General features: G+C 29.2%; 1 protein-coding gene across 8 annotated transcripts in view; it reads left to right on the forward strand.

Annotated features, from left to right (window-relative positions):
- The window catches only part of LOC111635713 (leucine-rich repeat neuronal protein 1-like), a 32,911-nt gene extending 16,539 nt beyond the window's left edge, over positions 1–16,372 (forward strand). The window contains exons 2-5 of one of the 8 annotated variants that reach the window (XM_023380761.1): positions 2,332–2,411; positions 9,605–9,859; positions 11,354–11,551; positions 11,671–16,372. In XM_023380761.1, the coding sequence (XP_023236529.1) occupies positions 11,710–14,421 (2,712 nt within the window). In that variant the 5' untranslated portion in view covers positions 2,332–2,411; positions 9,605–9,859; positions 11,354–11,551; positions 11,671–11,709 and the 3' untranslated portion in view covers positions 14,422–16,372. Of the gene's footprint in view, positions 1–2,331; positions 2,412–2,496; positions 3,410–3,512; positions 4,803–4,971; positions 5,054–9,604; positions 9,860–11,353; positions 11,552–11,670 lie in introns of those variants that run through there. The other 7 variants (XM_023380760.1, XM_023380764.1, XM_023380759.1 and 4 more) reach the window with 7 other exon arrangements.
- Positions 16,373–19,210: the final 2,838 nt, after the last annotated feature.

The following is a 19,210-nucleotide window of genomic DNA, read 5'->3' on the forward strand; positions in this document are numbered from 1 at the left end:
AATCTGTTTGACACGTTTGAATGAAAACAACCTAGCCACCATGCAAGTAACTATGCAACTAGCACTATTGAATTGTTAGTTGAGATTATATCCAACTATACTTTTGAAAATAATCAGAATCAAGACTTTTTAGTGGAATTGGCATTCGTATCAGAATTGTCAGAAATTTTAGTATCATTCCATCACTGATATGAAGTAATTTTTTCAGTTTTATAGTGTTTTACAATTTAGTAGATATTAAAATAGATGGAGACATTTTGAAAATTTTTCAGTTCACTTTCAAACATTTATTTTTGACTCATTCAGATACTATCTTAGCTCAGGGCTGGCCCATTCATATAGGTGAACTAGGTGATGGCCTAGGGTGCTTGAATTCAGGGGGCGGCATGGTGAAAGTACGTGCATAAATTACAATAAATAATGAAAAAATAAATTTTTTTTTATCACAATCCTTTCTCACGCGTTGATCCATGAGTCGCCATTTTGAAAGTAGCGCTGTAGTCTCACGATCGCGATATTGCATGCTGCATATTGAATAAAAATTAGATACTCTTGGGGCGACGTCAAATCCATTTGCCTAGTGCACTGAGTTTGCTCGGGCCGGCAGTGTCTTAGCTCATATATTTACTAATTCCATATGATGTGTAAAAGACAAAGTGAAGGTATTGTTGATCTTGTAGTTTTAATTATCATAATTAATGTCATATATTTTTTATTAACAGTCATTTTATAGTTTAGTTATACATGTATTTAGTTATAAATTTCATTTAAAAAAAATTTTATATTTTCATTGAATATTTTGTATTTTATTGCATGTATATTACCTTTCATGATTGTTGTATTTTAGTGGGTTTTGTTATAAGGGGTTGGCCATTATTGTCAAAAGACATCGCCTGTAATTTTGTTGTATAAAGAATAAATATTAATTGTATTGAGGATATTTGAAATTGATGATAAACGATGTTTATTAATCTGATTATTGGTTATAATATCATCACTAATTATTTTTGTCTGTATCTGTTTCTTTTCTATCAATTTTTAATATATTCTAGATGAAAATTATTTTGTTATTGTCAATTATTCATATTAATTTAGTTATCATGTTTATCTCTTCTCTGATATTATTTCTTATTCATAAGAGAACAAGTGATTCTCATATTGCTGTGCTTTGTCATATCTACCTGATCAATATCTATACATCAATAGTTCTTACATATAAAAACAAATAAATTTTTAGAATTGATACAGTACAGTATAGTAATATCGTAAATGCCCATTTATGATATTACTGTACTGTATGATATGCAAATTTAATTCATGGAGTGTAAGAATAGAATAATAATAATATGATTATCATTTTATTTTAAAATTTTCATAAAAATTTTCTTCTGTTAGAAATAGGAAGAACTGTGTTAATTGAGTTTCTTATTATTCAAATAAATTTTGAAAAAATATTTAAACAGAAAGTAAAGTGCATATGCTTTGAATATGTATTTATTAAACAAGGTAATAAATTTTTTAGTAATTTACTTCTATTGAATCTAATTGTCACGATGATTTAACTGTAATAAATCATTAAGAAGTACCTGTATTCATTTGTGGTAGAGTGCTTTCTTTATGAGCATTTATATATTCATAAAGAATGCATTATCTTTATTCAATTATCTTTTAAATTTAAAAATTTTTATTTTCTATCTTTTACTTTGTTCTGCTCTAGTTTAGGTTTAAGTAGTATTAAATATCGCTCTCTTTTTCCCTCTATGGCAATTTGCCAAAATGATCAAACAAATTAATTTAGAAGAAAATAATTGAAAAAAATTAAGAAATAAATGATAAATTATGATTTTGTAATCTGTTATTAATGAAAAATAAAATGCTTTTTTTCATAGCTTAATCTTTTCGATGTTTAAATTATCATAACTTATATAATATTTTTTTCCGAATTAATATTAAAACATAAACTAAACTCAGTTATACTTTTTTATAGTCTGTTGCACATAAAGAAGCCTTGTTTTAAATATAGGAATTTAAAGTTTGTTAACTTTGAACTATTTTTATTTATACTTTTCTATTTTTATTATTCAGCACTAAAACTTTGTAAGCTAATTCAAACTCCTGAAATTGAAGTTTTAAGAATTGATGGGTCTTCTAATAAAAAATATAACGTACTTTTCTAATCAATTTTTTCTTATCAAATATTTTTATGATGTTTCAAATCTTGATGCATTTTATTAATAATGAAAGTTTTATTGCTTAGCAACTTGCGATACATTTGTTCAGACCGATGCATTTAAACCACAGTGTGATAATTCAGTCCAAAATTTCTTGCAGAACAAGATGGCATTTATGTGTTTCTTATAAGAGTGCATCATAGATGGCATTTATGAAGCAGTAGTGGATCATAAAAATAGGTATGAATGTAAATAACTTAGTTAATTAAATATGTGATATATGTTATATTACAGATAACTGGTTTTTAAATAATTAACTTATCAGTGTTTTAGTAGTTTATATCTTAAAAATGATTATATATTTGTTATGTACGTAATAGTTTTATTATAGTTTTTAATGGTATTCCAATGTAATAGTGTGTGTTTTTCATAATGAATAAAAAACTGGTATAATAAGATTTAATTTAAGGAAGGTTAATGAATTTTCTAATAAACTTACTATAAACTGAGAAAAAATATGATATTTGGAGAGGGAAATATATTATAAAAACACATTGAGTTTAAGATATGTTTTTACTAACTTGTAAATGTTAGCAGGCTATCCTTTTAATCACTTACCACTAACTGTTATATAGAAATGAAATAAAAATAATCAGAGACAGTGATAAATATTTGTTGACAGGTAGTCTCAGCTACAACGTGAAAGGTAACAAAAAATAAGATTGATAACTTTTTTAATATTATGTATCATCATTTAATGTAATAAAAATCTGGATAGACTGGATATGACATCTAGATAGATTTATTGAATGTTTTTCTTTTTTTTAATGATATAAAATATTAATTGTCATTTTTAGGAATAAAATTTTATAGAAAATAGGGAATGCAATCTAATTAAATCTATACTTAATTTTTTATTCATAATTTATAAATCTTTTGGAAAAAGATGTAATTAATAATCTTAAATTCATAAAAGTAAAATTATGAATATTGTGAACTAAACGAATTACACAGGAGCATAATTTAATCCTAAAATATTTTTAGTTTTAAATTATAAAAATCAATACAATAGCTTCTTGTTATATCGTGCTTGAAGGAGACATACCGAGTATACGAGCAATATATCAGATAGTGTGATGTAACTGATATATCCATTATTAACCGAAGAGTTTTTATATTTGGGAGACCAAAAAAAAAAAAAAATGCAGTATATCTGAATGTGCAGACTACTATGTTTTGTAAGTCTTTCTATCTTTGCTTAATCTGAAACAGTATTAATTTCTATTTTTTTATCACTATTATAGAATATTTCACAGATTCAGCTGTATTCACAGAGCATTGCTTAGAATTTAAAATTTAAATAACTTTCTTTTGAAAAATCCTTTTACTTTGATTTAATTTCTACAAACTAAAATAATTTGGCAAAAAGTGTTCATTAAATATTCTAAGATTAATTAGGCTACTTTATTATTCATTTTGCTTACAACATTGTTTTTATGAATTTAACTTTATTGATAACAAGCTGTGCCCGCGGTTTCACCCGCGTGGAATTCAGTTTGTGACTATAACAGTATCAATTAGATATCTTTTATGAATGTTTTAGGAATGCATACGGGATAAAAGATATTCATTATTTTAAGCGACAACAAATAGGCAAATGTTCAGCACACGTTCGGACACGTGCACTGCGTATCTCACCGACCACGTGACTGTGCCGTGTGGTTACCTATCTTGTATACATATGCGTCTTGCCCCTCACCACCTGCTGACACCAAAAATATAATGCTTACCTAGATGATATCTTTTAATTTATATTAATGTTTAATGGAATAATATACGGCCTATGTCCACGCTGAAGGTCCACTCTAAATATTGGTGAAAGAATTTTTGAAATCGGATGAGTAGTTTCGGAGATTACCTCCTACATCCAAACTTACAAACTTTACCTTTTTATAATATTAGTATAGATTACATAGAATTTATATGACATGTACTCTTTACATCAGTCTATGATGCTGGAAAGAATATTTTTGAAGATTATAAAATATATAATATATTAATTTTTATATTATTACTTCTGAGCTTATTACAGATGTGTAAATAGTTTACAAGTCAAACAACATAAAATAATAATTTATGATTCTGTAAAAATAATAATTTATGATTCTGTAGAAATAACAATGAATTAACAAAAGAAAGCATTAAGTCTAAACTAAAAATAGCATCTATATAAAATTCATGACATTGACTAAGCAAATTTGACATTTTTATATATTTGCAGAAGTTTTAGTCGAATATTTTACATAAATAATAGAAAAAATGAACAATTTAACCATATAAGGAATTCTTTTATATTGTTTTGTATCTAGAACTGGCCTAATAACAAATAGAAAATGTTTGCATTAAGCCAAACTGTTAACTGTTGTTAAAGATGCATTACTACTTTATTCGCTTTAGTCCATAAAGAACACAAGAATAACATAACTGACTTTTCCTTGTAGTTGAATTGGTTGTTAAAAAAATGATAAAATATCTGTTTAAAAAGAAATGAAAAAATATCATTTTAAGAAAAGGAGACAAAACACCATTATCTTAAGGCTGATTCATACAGGTAGAAATATTAAAGTGACGGTAAGCATCAATCTAAGATTCATTCTTACATTGCATGAATGTATACTGTTTCTGTCTCTAATTGTTTTTAAATTAAAAGTTATATTAATTATTGTCATATTGTTAGATATAATTTTTAAAATAAGTTATTGTTAAACAATAGTATAATAAACTATTTTTAATTGTGTAGTGTGTGTGCAACAAATGAAGTGAAACTACAAATTATGCAAATCTTAAAAACTAAAGCTAATTCAAGGTTGTGTGCACAAGAGGTTTGGTGGTTTATTATATTTGACTTTATATTTTAAACATTTTTATTTCTTTCTTTATTAAATATTGTATGGACTTGAATTGGTCTACAATGCAATTTTTAGTTCACTGTTAATTTTTCAATAGTTTTCAATTAAAATAAATGTAGCACATTTAAAATAATAATATAAAAGTTTGAAATTCAATAGTTTTATCATTATAAAGATCTACAAGTACACACTAAATATTTATAAAGAATATATATACAGTAGAGCATTGATTATTCAAATGTTGATCAACCGAAATGTCAATTAACCAAAAGCTTTCCAGTCATCATATTTAAATTTCCACTAGTGCTGTGGTGCTGCAATCTTTGGCTATGTCTTGGGCTACTCCAATATTATTTTTGTTGATGTGCATGTTTTAGCTGGCAGCACTGGCGCGACCACGAGAGGGTACTTAAGGATGTGCCAGGATTTGAACGAATTTCAACATGTGATAGATTAATATATTTTTTTGTACATAATCGGTTATTCGAAAAATCAATTTTCCGAACAACCCCAAGTCCCCAATTGATTCAGATAATCGATGCTCTACCTGTATACATATATGCATTTGTGTCTGGATTGAATCCTCAAATTTTCTTGAGTGATCTGAATCCAGTATATCAGATGCTGTCTCACTATCTGATCATCCTATTGTGGGCATAAGATGAAAGCCCATTTAGTGCCCACAGAAGTAAAAAAATGTGATATTATACCTATTAGCTAAAGAATTAACTAAAACTTTAAAAAATTTATAATACAAAGTATAATATTTCAGAGATCTAATAAATGTATTAAATATATACAGGGTGTTAAAGAATTAGATTGACAAAATTAATTGGGTGGTAAAAGGTACAAGAATTCTGGTCATATGAATGGGGACTATAGCTTCCTTACAAGACAGATGCCTGAAGTTTTTTGTTGCCCAGCATAGCATGTATGTAGTGTAGGAAAGCCCATTGTCATTATCACACACCTTATTTTGTGGTGTAGCAGTTTAAAAATGTAAACATGTGCAGCTCAGAAAAGTAAAAACTGGAATCACAACAAAAAATGTCAGTTATTTTTTTTTACTGATAACACACTTAATTGCATGATAAATTTTAAGTGCAATTAACAATAAACAGGTTGTAGTCAGGTAAAATATTTTAGCTACATGAACAGTTACTACATCTCTCTTACCATCAGACTGTACAAGACTTTTAAGCCCTGCAGATTATCCAGCACAGTGTGTTTTAACAATGATAGTTAGAACTGTGTGAATTAACAGCATTCCATGCATAACTTTAACAAATGTTAATAGTAATGTCAGGCTTCTCTGTATGATATTTTTTCATCACAGGGCAGCAAAAGTTTAAGAGCCTGTATCTTGTATTGGGACTTCAGCAACTCCCAGTTTAGAGAACTAAAATTACTTATATTGATCCCCTCTATCATCCATTTCATTTTGTCAATCTAATTTTTTAGCACCTTGTGTATTATTAGACAAATAAAAAGAGCATATCATTACATAACATGTCAGCCAATCTTTGTCATTATTAATTCATCAGCATTCTTGTATCATAGGTGTGTGTTTTAGAAGTATTATTACAGGAAGTTTAGGATAAGTTTTTTTTAAAACAAAAGCAACTAGATAATTGTTTTTAGTAAAATAGAGGACACAATAAAAAAAACCTATTTATTTTTTATTGTGTGTTTACTAATCAATTTTTATTTTGAAATATTATTAATCTTGAAACACATAAAGTACTGAAACTAATCAATAAATCAATATTATTAAATTGATATAGTTCGTTGGAAAATTGTCTGATGTTTCCATAATTTTTTTATCATTTAAGGTATGTAATTATCAGTAGTTAAGAATAGTGAAATTAAATTGTATATTATTATAAACTTATATTAATTAATTTAATTTTAAAATTATATTACAGTATTGAATAAGTTATTAATTAATCTTGAATTTTGATTTAATTAAATATTTCCAACAGTTTTATTAGATTATTAAATGAAATTTTTAAACTTATAAACTAATAATTGTGTTCTCAAAGATAGCAAACAGCCTTCTTTTAGAAGTCTTTAATCTTTGAATTTCTTGTATATTTTTAAGGAATAAATCTCATCTTAAGAATAAATAATAAAATCTAATATGCAAGGACCTCAAAAGCCAGTTAACTGAGTGATATTTTATGATTGTTTTGAGAATGATTTGTAATTCAGTTGCTCGTATGTAAATTGAAAACATTAGTCATAAATAAACGCTTACTGGAAGTAATTCAGGATTCTTTTGTGGGGATTTCTTATTTTATAATATAATCTCCAGCCTCTACAAGAACTAGAACTGTAGATTCAGTTGCTTCATTGGAATTTGGTGAATATTATTCTGCTTCAATCTGGTTTTAACTGTTCTTAAAATGCATTTTTGGTTAACTGGTTTTTGGGGTCACTTCGTATTTCAGATTTTTGACATCTCAAAACTAATTAATGCTAATTTACTTTTCTAATTACTTCAAAGGCCATCTAGAAATTTTAATAAGAATTTACTCTTGATTTTCTTTGATGGTATTTTAAAATGGATTAAAGAAATTTTAATTGTAATCCCAGACTTATATTTACCTTAATAAACACAGTTTTAAATAAAATTAAGTGTTTTATTGTATAATTTAAAAGTTATCAATGTATCCAAATTTAGTTTATTTAATAGTTAACAATTATTATTATTATTTGGTAATCTGAGTGTTCAATCATCCAAGTTACAGTATCCACTCTTGATCCACATTACCTTAGTTAATTATGAAGCTACTCTTTTCACAGATTGATTGATATTACTTTTTATTGAATTTTTAAATTATTAAAATAAATCAAAAATTGATGAGTATTTTCATTTTTATTATTCAAAGCTGCTTCAGATTAGATCTAATATGAAAATTCTGCTTTCAAACTTTTGTATTGAATCTAATTAGAAGATGCTTTGAATAATAAAAATGAAAGTACTCATTAATTTTTAATTTATTTAAGTAAAACCTCCAAAATCACCTTTAAAGGTTCATTAATCACTTTAATTGCTAACATTTTTGGCTGCATTTAACTTACCTTATTTGAACACAACTGTCATTTGTTTAGTAAGTTTATCCTGAAGAAGGTTGGTTAAATATGGCCGAAAATGTTAGATTAAAATGGTTAATGCAATTTTTAAGGTTTTTTTGGAGTGTTTACTATTCAGCATTGGATTTCTCAGTAGTTATTTTAAGTAATTTAAGAAAAAGTATTACCAATAACTGTATGAGTAGCCTATGTAGTACTAGTTTTAAGGTATCAAAAATCTTATATAATAACATTTGTCCATTTATTCTGACGATAAAGAGAAGATGCTTTGAATATCTTCTGATTAGATTTAACACAAAATTTGGAATGCAGAATTTTTTGAGGATATACATGGTAGGTGCCAAAAGTTTCCAGCCAATGTTTTATATATGTATAAAACAATGATGTCATTTTTTGATATAGTTTCCTTGCAGTTCAACATACATATTACATCTTGGAATTAGCATTTCAATACCCTTGAAAAAATAATCTGAAGTTTTGTCTGCAAAATGCTCATAAACTGCCTCCTACAACTCTTCATCACTTTTCAGAGGTCTTTTTTTTTGAATTTGGGAAACATATAATTACTAGGAGCCAGGTCTGGGCTGTAGGGTGGATGGTTAACTCCTCAAACCCACACGCCTTCACAACTGCCTAGACACTGGCAGTCATGCACTGGTGCATTGTCATGCAAGAGGCAAGCATGATGCAAATTAATGCATCAAGTGTAACTAAAATGATTGTTTCCAAGCAACTTATGCAAATTTGCAAGAAAACCGTTTTATTAGTCCACGTACAGATGGCACTATTTGATACTATCATTGTTTTATTCCTATCATGTCTAAAATACAGTTAGGCCAGAAGCTTTTGTATCTACCTCATAAGTGTATGTTTGAAGTCACAAACCAAATTAAAACTAATTTCATTTCATTGAAGATTTAAATTTTTTGACATACAGTAGAGTCTCCATAGTTTGTATCTCAATAGTTTGAGGCACTAGCACCTAAACAAAAGTGCAAGTACTCATCCAGAATGTGTATAAGTTATGTATTTTGGTAATTCAACTCAACTGTGTGACAACATATGCTGAAATAAGCATGATAAAAGGTCTAACATTGTCTTTCAATTTATTTCATTTGTGAAATGATATGGTTACCAGTTACTTCCAGATAGCTACCACTTGCTCCATCGTATTTTGAGCATAATATATTATCATCATTATCATTACTAAAGCAATATTTTAATATAATATAATGGATGTATCATTATCATTGTACATATACTTTGAGGTTGTCTCATTCTTGATCAACTTGAACTATCGAGCCTACTGTATTTGTATTAATATTCAGGATTGCTTTAATTTATAATTCTCTCTCGATAGGATGTCTTTTTATTATTAGAATCTTAAATATTATTTACTTAATCATATTTAAAATTGTCTTTTTTCAGATACTGATTTTTAAAAAATCATTATTAAAAGTGACTACTGAATATTGAAATTACTAACTAGAAACAAAATGAATACTATATTGCAGTTGGAAAAATATTGAGCGGTATGTCAAGATTGGAATTTCAGCCAAGTTTTTTATATAAATCAAGTATATGGTTACAGTTAAAATTTTATTGCTGGATGCTTTCTATGAAGAAAGTCAATATATTAGTTATGGTCTGGTGACAGTAAAGAATTTACAGCATTTGAATTGGGTATGTATGTTATGGAATACAATAAACCATAAATTGATTTTTAGTCAAAAATATTTAAATTCCAAATTAATTATAAGCTATACTTAATTAATTAAGCTAGAATTAATCTAGTACAAGATAATTAAATTGCTATTCTGTGCTAAATTAATGGTTTAACCCCCATTAGGTCAAAGGTAGGTCAAGTTTTACATTACATGAATTAATAATTAGTTTAATTCTAGCCATATAATCTATCTGAAATATAAGTGTTAATAATTCCATAAACATAAATAATTGTTAATTCGAGAAAATTATCTAGTAACTTAAATATATTTACAATTTATTTTTATACATTAGAAAAATTTAGCAGTAAATACATTGTTTCAGTGATAAAATAATTTTAGATGTTAAATATGTGAAAATGTAGAATATGTACATGTAAGAGAAATACTAAATTATATCTGAAATATCTATTGTTTACTTTCTACAAATTTCTTATCATTAAACTTGTAGCTGTAAAATATCATATAAATGGCAGATTGCACATAAAAATTATTTCTATATAATATAATATATGATGAGAACAAACTGTAAATAATAAATGCATAATACTTCTGTCAACTTGAAAGTTTAGCTTATTTGAGATAGTTATAAATGAACCAAACTTTTGACACAGATTTTATTATGTAACACAGAAACTCATATGCCACATCACTTTCAAAATAAGCTCCTACTGTAGCTACCATACTATTCTATCAGCATACATATCACTTGTCAAAGCAATTGTGGAAGCTGTTTTTTGTGATGTCTTTTTAAGGGATCACCTTGTTGCATCTTCCATTTCTGTTGCTGATTTGGAACTTGCAACCTTCCTTTCATTTTAAGAACAGCTACAAGTCTGCATGGGCAAGATCATAGAAATTAGAGATTCAGGTAGTATTGTTATAATCTTCATCAGGTATTCTTTAACAAGAATAACTGATGGAAACTGAGTACTAGATGAATATGGTGTTGTGAAAGAGTATGTAATGCTTAAAAACTCTGGGCCAAAGTCAAAAATGGTTTGTTTTATTCTGCTTCATGTTAGTGACTTAACTCAGTTAACTTTATATAGTTTCTATTAACAAGTTTATAAATTTGTCATTGAAAAAGTTTTCGTAACTTCTTGTACTTCAAAGGAGAAAAATCAAAAAGAACAAGATAAAATATCAAACAGAAATTACAATTTAAAGCAAAATCTAAAAAAACTTGTAAATATAACAAAAATTTATTTTAAGGGGGAAATACTTATAAACAGTTTAAATAGTCTAATTAAGAATAAATTGTGCAAGAAATTCAATATAACAGTAACTATGATGTGGCATACATTTTTCAAGTTTATTGGCTTGCTCAATAAATTCCACAATATCTATTTCATTTTCTGATAAGTCAAATCTAAGTCTCAGCATCAAACAATGTTTCTAGTTTGAAATATAAAGGGAAATCAGTTTAAAAAATTCTGTTGTTTTCTTGCAGATCGTATCTTCAAAACTGTTCCATATATTGACTGAGTCAAAAAAACTGATTATATATTTTCTTAGAAGTGCTACCAATATCTTGACATAGATATCTTAGGCAAAACTAATAACCATATGTTAGAGCTGACGTGTATCATATTGGAAGCAAGACGTGTAGCATTGGATAAGTAATAATTTAGCTTTGAATTATGAACATGTAATTATTAATAAGGAAAATAAAATAATAATTGGAATATTTATGAATCGATAAAAATTGAATAACTTACATTAAATATAAGTTTGTATATAATTTTATATAAATTTGTATCTTTGCAGATATATGAATGATGCAGAAAGTCCATAGATATAAATGAAATGGCTATTAAAGAAGTTTTTATATATAAAATTCTTCTGTTTCTTCACATCTCATCTTTTTCAGTTTTGTGTGTTTGGATGGAAAGTCACAATGCTAAAGTATCCAATACGATGACTTTAATTCACATTTTTAATAAAACAGCTGAAACTGATAAAAACTGTCCTATCATATGCAAATGCTTTTTTCTTCAGACATCCGTAAATGTTGATTGCATTGAAAAAAGCTTGAATTTACTACCAAAAAATGTTCCGGCTAATGCAACACAACTATTACTTAATGGAAATAATATACACAAACTTGACAGTTTGTCCAAATCTCTTCTATATCTACAAGTTCTCGATCTTACGAAAAATAATATATCGCTTATTACAAGAGAATTTTCTGCTTACATTCCTAATCTTCATTCATTGAATATAAGTTTAAATTATTTAAATACTGTCATTCTTGAAAACATATTTCTAAATCTTTCCTCTCTCGATACACTAAATATTTCACGGAATCAGTTAAATAAATTAACGCCCTATTTATTTCGTGGCTTGCGAAAATTAAAAATCCTGGATATTAGTTATAACAGCATTGAAACAATTGACAATTATACATTTCATTTTATGGAATCATTACACTATTTAGACTTAACTGGAAATAAACTCAAAATTTTGAAACATCAATGGTTTCAAAATTTAAACAAACTTTCTGTCTTAATATTACAACAAAATCATTTGCAAAATATCAGTAATCTTGTATTTTCAACACTACATAATTTATCTTATCTTGATCTTAGTAAAAATAATATTGGGTCTGTTGGGCTGCTCAGTTTTAAGGGCCTTAGTAATTTAAAGTATTTAAATTTTAGTTTGAATAATGTAAGTTCTTTGCAGGAGGGAATCTTTAAATCTGCAGATGGAGTAGAAGTAGTTGATTTTAGTCACAATCCACTCATAAACATAGAAAAGTCATTCAGCTATTGCCACAATGTAAAATTTTTACGATTGGTTAATACTACGCTAAAAACTTTAAGCAGAAATAGCTTGTTAGGTTTATCAAATCTTCAGCAGTTACAGTTAAGTGATTCTTCAAAACTTTCTTCTGTTGATAGAAGAGCTCTTTTAGTAGCCACTAAATTAAATGATTTAGATTTAAGTAAAAATAATCTTTCAACTTTACATTCAGAATTTTTAAAACCACTAAAGGAATTGAAATTGATCAGATTGGAGGGAAATCCTTGGAAATGTGATTGTCATATGTATTGGATATTATTGTGGCTTCAAGATCAAACTGAGACCCATTTGACATCACCAGATGAAACATTTTGTAAATATCCTTCTGAATTAAATGGGCATAGTTTGCTTGATGCCCTCGATCATCGTATTGTATGTACTAATGCAACTATACGTGAGTATTCAACTCAGGCACATTTTCATATTGGATCAACTGCATTACTTCAATGTTTTGTAGAAGGAAATCCCACTCCAGTATTAACCTGGATTACACCTCATAATTTAGTCTTCCATTGGTCAGAACAATGTTGTAATGATTCAGATTGTAATGTGACTTCTTGTAATGTCAATCATCCTTCTGTTCATACCACATTAAAACAGTCTGTTCCAAAAGATGTTTTAAAGCGATTTCTTATCCTGCAAAATGGCAATCTACTAATCCGGAATGTACAGAGACAGGACTGTGGTTTTTATCATTGTGTTGCATCAAATCCTATGAGTAATCAAACAAGAACAATACATCTTACCTTGGATCATAGCTTTTTAAATCACATAAAAATTGTGAGTATTTTGGTTGGTTTAGCTATAAGTTTTGGATTTCTACTTGTTACATTACTTTCGGTATTCATACAACTTATTTTAAGTCGCTGTGGAATAGAATGTCCCTGCAGTACATCACCTAAATCCCAACAGATAAAACGTATCTTGGATGGAATGGAACATTATAAACGTCAACAATTGGAGAGACTACGTGAGAATTATAATTTTCAAGTGCAAAGGATCAAAGATAATTGTATGCAACAAATGGAAAAATTAAGAGAAAGCTATTCTTCTCAAATAGAGCGTCTGCGTGATATTCGTGACTATGGAACATTACAAATCGACCGTATTAGAGAGAATTATTATCTACAGGTGCAAAGAGTAAGAGATTACAGTGCATCTCAGATTGATCGTTTGCGTGAAAATTATTTTTTCCAGCGTAGTAGAATACGTAAATTCAGTGCCCACCAGCTTTATAAGTTGAGAGAGAATTACAAGTTGCAACAACAACACTTCAATAAAATATTTGAAAATCTTAATATCGAAAGCTGTAGGAATGTTTGTGCTAGAACTGATTCGATAATCTTTGAACCGGAAATAACAGTCGAACCTATCTTTGTAACGAAGATATGTTCTCTCGAACAGACGCCACATGATCAAACTCCAGATTCTGGAGATAGTTCTAGTCAGGTTTCTGCTTACTTCACACCCGATGAGGAAGGTTCAGAAATATCACAGGGGGAGGGGGAAACAGATGATATTAAATGTAATGATATCTCAAAATCTACCAGAGAAATTTCAGGTAAGATGAAAGAAGACCAAGCCTTGTCCATTCCATCCAAAATCAAATCGACTTCTAAAAGTCTCGATTTCCAAGACATCAAACAAGAAGTTTCGCAAGATACATTTCCTATAGACAAGTCAGAGCAAAACGAATCTGAAACTGCAGTTTGATTTTTGTGGAAATTATTTTCTTAATGAAAAAAATTACATACATACATACATAATACATATATATGTAAGTAACAAAATTTATTTTCAAGTATAGTCACTCTTCTCTAGATTCACCTTTATCTGTTTTCATATTAAAACTTAATTGTATTAAATTTCAGTTTTAATAAGAGAAATTACTTAAAACACTCTTACAGCACTTTATTAGTAGGAAATGTAGAATTAAGTGCTGATGTTTTTTGAAAGAATTCACTCGTACTTCTGTTGCTAAATTATTAACGTCAGATAACATCTGTGATATAAAAATTTACTTCCACATAATTTCAAGAATCAAGGAAAATAAAAGTTTGTTAAGAGTTTTGTAAACAAAAATTGAATTTTCTTCAGGTATTTTAAATTGTATTCTATTAATGCATGTGTATATAAAGACTTAGCAACAAAATAAATGAGGAGGAGGAGAAAAACATAAAAATTTGATTTACAGGAAGTAGTGTTAAATACTGCACTAGTTATTTGGAGTGTTAATCAAATTTTGATGCTAGAGACTATATTTTTGTTTCATACAAACATGATTCTTAAATAAAATAAATAAAAAAAAAATGAACTGTATTTGAGTGAATGACTTTATTTATTTTTGTCTTCTGTGAATATTAATTTTATCTTTGCCTGAAACATTAAAATTTTAAAAAAGCAGTAAAGATAACATGTTGATCTGAAGTAAATGGGTTTCATGGGACAAATTTTCATGGGTGATTTGATATTGGACTCATCATTACCCACCCGTCTGTCTCATTTTGGGCTGGAATGAACCCATGATGGACATAAAGTAACACCCTCTTAACGACTAAAAGGAGTTAAAAAAACACTGATAAAAATTTTTAGCATATATTTTATAAATTGTTGATGTGAGCCACAATGTACAGTAGCCACTAAGGGGGACTTTCTTCATGCCCATCTTTGGTACATCCAGGTAGTGAGAAACAGGATCCAACATATCCAGACTGACCCATGCATGAAAAATTGAGCCTACTCGGACTCAAACCTAGATCTTCCAGAAAACAGGGTAGTGATTGTTTGACATTCTGGGAACCTGGGTTCAATTCTGGATCCAAGAGCCTCAAGAATTTTTCATGGGAACTCTTCTGGATAAGTTGGGCACTGCCCTCACAATTCATGAAAGATGTGATTAAAAAAAATTCTCTTGGTGTCCGCAGGGGAAAATGGTTAAAGGCTGAAAATAAAAAACAGCAAGCTAGTGTTTTACTGCCCAGTTGTCAAGAAAGGATTTATTTTGGAAGTAATTCAATTTGATGATGATGGTATTTTTTTAGTAAGTTATAAGTTCACTATATAAGTTGAACATTTTTGCACGCTTATTATGGGTTTGACTAAGCTTACTGTAGGGCATCCGAGAGATGGAGCCTGACTTATCTGGCTAAACATGTGAAAATTTGAGCCAACCCAAAATTTAACTCTGAATTCTTAAGCACAGCAGGTTGGCATTGGCCATTACACTAACATACTACCAGTTCTGTAGCCAGAGTTAATCGTTGGAGAGGTTACAGGGGCAAGCTGAAAAAATGCTGACTGATATCTTTGTTTTCCAACAAGCACAAGATACAGTCAAACTGTAAAATGTAACAGTAACTTAAGTTTTTGATGAAAACAAAATCTTATATCTTCAGTACTTCTGGAATGAAAAGGAGTTTTGACCTTATACCTAATTAAAATACTATAGTTACTGCTGTCACTTTGCTGGTACTTTAGGACTGATCAGGTAAATATTCATTTAATGCATATATAAAAAACTAGAACAAAGAATTCTATTTTGATATTTCATCAAAATGTCTTTAGTCAAAAACATTTGTTCAATTAGATAATCATTTAATTATCCAAAGTAAGAATAGAACAAAGTTTCAAAACATTAAAACATTTTGGAACATACAGTAGACCCCTATAAAACAGGTTCATATAATACAGATTCATGTAATATGGCAAAAAAATTGCGATTGTATTTGTATAAACATGCTAAAGAGACTTATAATACAGTAAAACGTCATCACCGATTCGTGTTGCGACAGACTTGGTCGAATCTAGACCAATAGCAGATATTGCACAAACTGTTGAGTTTAAACAAACAGCGGACCTACTAAAAACCATTTATTATTTAACGGCCATAAAAATTGTATTTATATTAATGTCTCCAAAGTTCAGCAAATTTTTCGTAGAATAATAACTTATCAGGAAACACGCCCGCCGTTCGATGTGCTGCTCTGAGACAAAAACAAACTTAAGCAATGGCGTTGTCGTACGGTGCACACTTGGTAAGTAATCCTACAATTTTTTGTTTATAGCATAGATTATATGGATTAGTCCCAAAAAATTGTGTTTTGGAAATGTTGAGTCAAATTAGTCTAGAATCGATTAATTTTATGGAAGAAAATCTTTCAAACAGCCGTAGTCCGTAAACTGCATAAGTGCGGGGCTGTGATTGGCTCATGTATTTAAGTGATCGTAAAACATGGAATTGTATAAAACGGAACATATCTACCATATTATAGGGGGGTGTACTGTACTGTGTTTTTATGGTAAAGTGATTAAATTCGATTACATGATGGTTGAAGACATTTGTTAAATTAAATAGTCATTTTGCTGGAATATAAAGGTATGTTTCTAATATTCATTTAACACTTTCAACTTTATGAATGTACTGTATCCCTAACTTCAATTGTCTGTTCAAGGTTAAATTTATCAATCTATGTAGTGTTATATATGCACAGATTAAGTGTAACTTAATCTGTGCATATATAACATTGCATAATAGCAAACTTACAAAAATATTGTGTGTTTAAGTAGTTCATATACAATTTCTTTTTATAAACTTGGTAAGTATGTGGAAGCTGCAGTAAGGATCTAGAAGAGTCAGTTTGGCTACCATGGCCACATAGCCTACAGCTGCACTTAGTCTATTACAGAGTATTTAATTGGTACTAAACTGAAAAGTTTACTGTAATTAATTTCAATTTATAAAAATTATGTCAAGAGAAATGTAGTATAGGGACTAGTTTGGTTTGATGGGATAAGGCAGGGGTGGCCAACTTTTGTGTACATAAGATCTACTTTTTATCTTAACCCTTAACTGGTTTCGTAAATTTTACAATCATAACTGGTATCATGGGGGCTGCGCAGCCCCCAAGCAAAATTTGCCTTTAGAGAGCAAGTTTAACAATGTGACAGTTTAAAAGAGCATAAATGCTAAATGGAACCCTTCTTTAGTATAATCAACTTTTATTTATTTATATAATTTTCTTTACTTAATTATTACAAGAAATCACAAAATTGTTACAACTTTTGGTGTATGCTTTTTTTAACAATACAAAAATCTACCCTATTGTAAGTTTTTACCAAAGATATTTTGTTTTCTTATTCTNCAACTTATGTATGTGAATAGTTTTTCCCGCAATGAATTTAGTAAAAATTAAAACGAGAAACCGGCTAACAGACTCGCCTTGAAACTAATTTAAAACTAGCAGTGACTAATATTTAATCAAATATTTTCGATACATTACGTTTACATCAGTTCTAGAAGCTAAATTAAGTATACCTATTCTAATTTATAATTATATATAAATAAATAATTGTGATTTACCGGCTTTCCCCCCTCTTTTATCTTGTATGCGGCCCACGTCAGTTCAAAAGTTTTGAAATGCGGCCCTTACACAGAAAAAGGTTGTCCATCCCTGGTCTAAGTGGCGAGGGGGAGGGAGGTGTAAAATACATATTATGTTTAGATAGATAAGAAAAGCCACAATTTAATTTAAAACACGAAGAATAAGGTACAGTACTTGCATTTTAAACAAGAAAAATTGAAACTCAACATTGTCACTTTCGAGGACCACCACTTCACCCTTTCTCTCTTTACCGTATCCTGACCTACTCTCTCTGTCCCTTCTTTTTTTCAGTTTACGACCCTTTGTCTACATTTCTTACTCCCCTTTTATAACTGTATGCAAATGGATTGCACACGGACCGACAAAACCGCATCTGAGGGAGAACGAGAAGGTCCGATATCACTACAGTTGCATTTGCGTGTTACGTTCACGCGTTGCGTTCAGTTACAACTTACAAGTGTAACACATTAAGTCAAGACATCGCGAGCGATCAACCAAAATTGGTTTTGCGATTGACTTGTTGGCCACCCCTGGGATAAGGCAATTTTAATAGGGTTATCTGCCTCGGGAGGTTTTCTATGCAAAAGTGACTAGATGTCAGAAATGTGGAGGAGCAGGGATTGGATGTCAAAGTGATGAGAACACATTTTCTACAGTTGAAAGGCACAAAGCAAGCTTTTTAACAACACTAGTGCAGTTAGAAAGCTTGGAGATGAGCACAGAGATTGAGGGACTGCAGGACTGAAAACTACTGTCAAAAGTCTGTTGGTTCTGCCTACAGCTTTTCAACAACATGATCCTCTTAGTGTTGAGACATACATACATACATACAAGACTTTGGCCGTACATGAGGTATTTAGCCAGTAGAAGAGGGAGAAGAGATAGACAGTAGAGAAAGGTAGGATCCCTCTGAATGGCGTACATAAGGCTACAGTACCCTCTGATGTTGGCATGCAGTTTTTAGGCTGAAAGGCCAGTCCCCCAAAGGGTCTAAAAGAAAACCTGAGTATAGCAAACGCCAATAATTGAGTGCCATCATGAATAGCTAAGTGTAGAAGTTAGTAGGAAGACTTATATCTACTTAATACAATAATAAAACTGAATGCGATCGAAAATCTTAA

Source organism: Centruroides sculpturatus, unplaced genomic scaffold, assembly GCF_000671375.1.
Source record: "Centruroides sculpturatus isolate CEXI.00-Female unplaced genomic scaffold, Cexi_2.0 scaffold1028, whole genome shotgun sequence".
NCBI lineage: Eukaryota > Metazoa > Arthropoda > Arachnida > Scorpiones > Buthidae > Centruroides > Centruroides sculpturatus.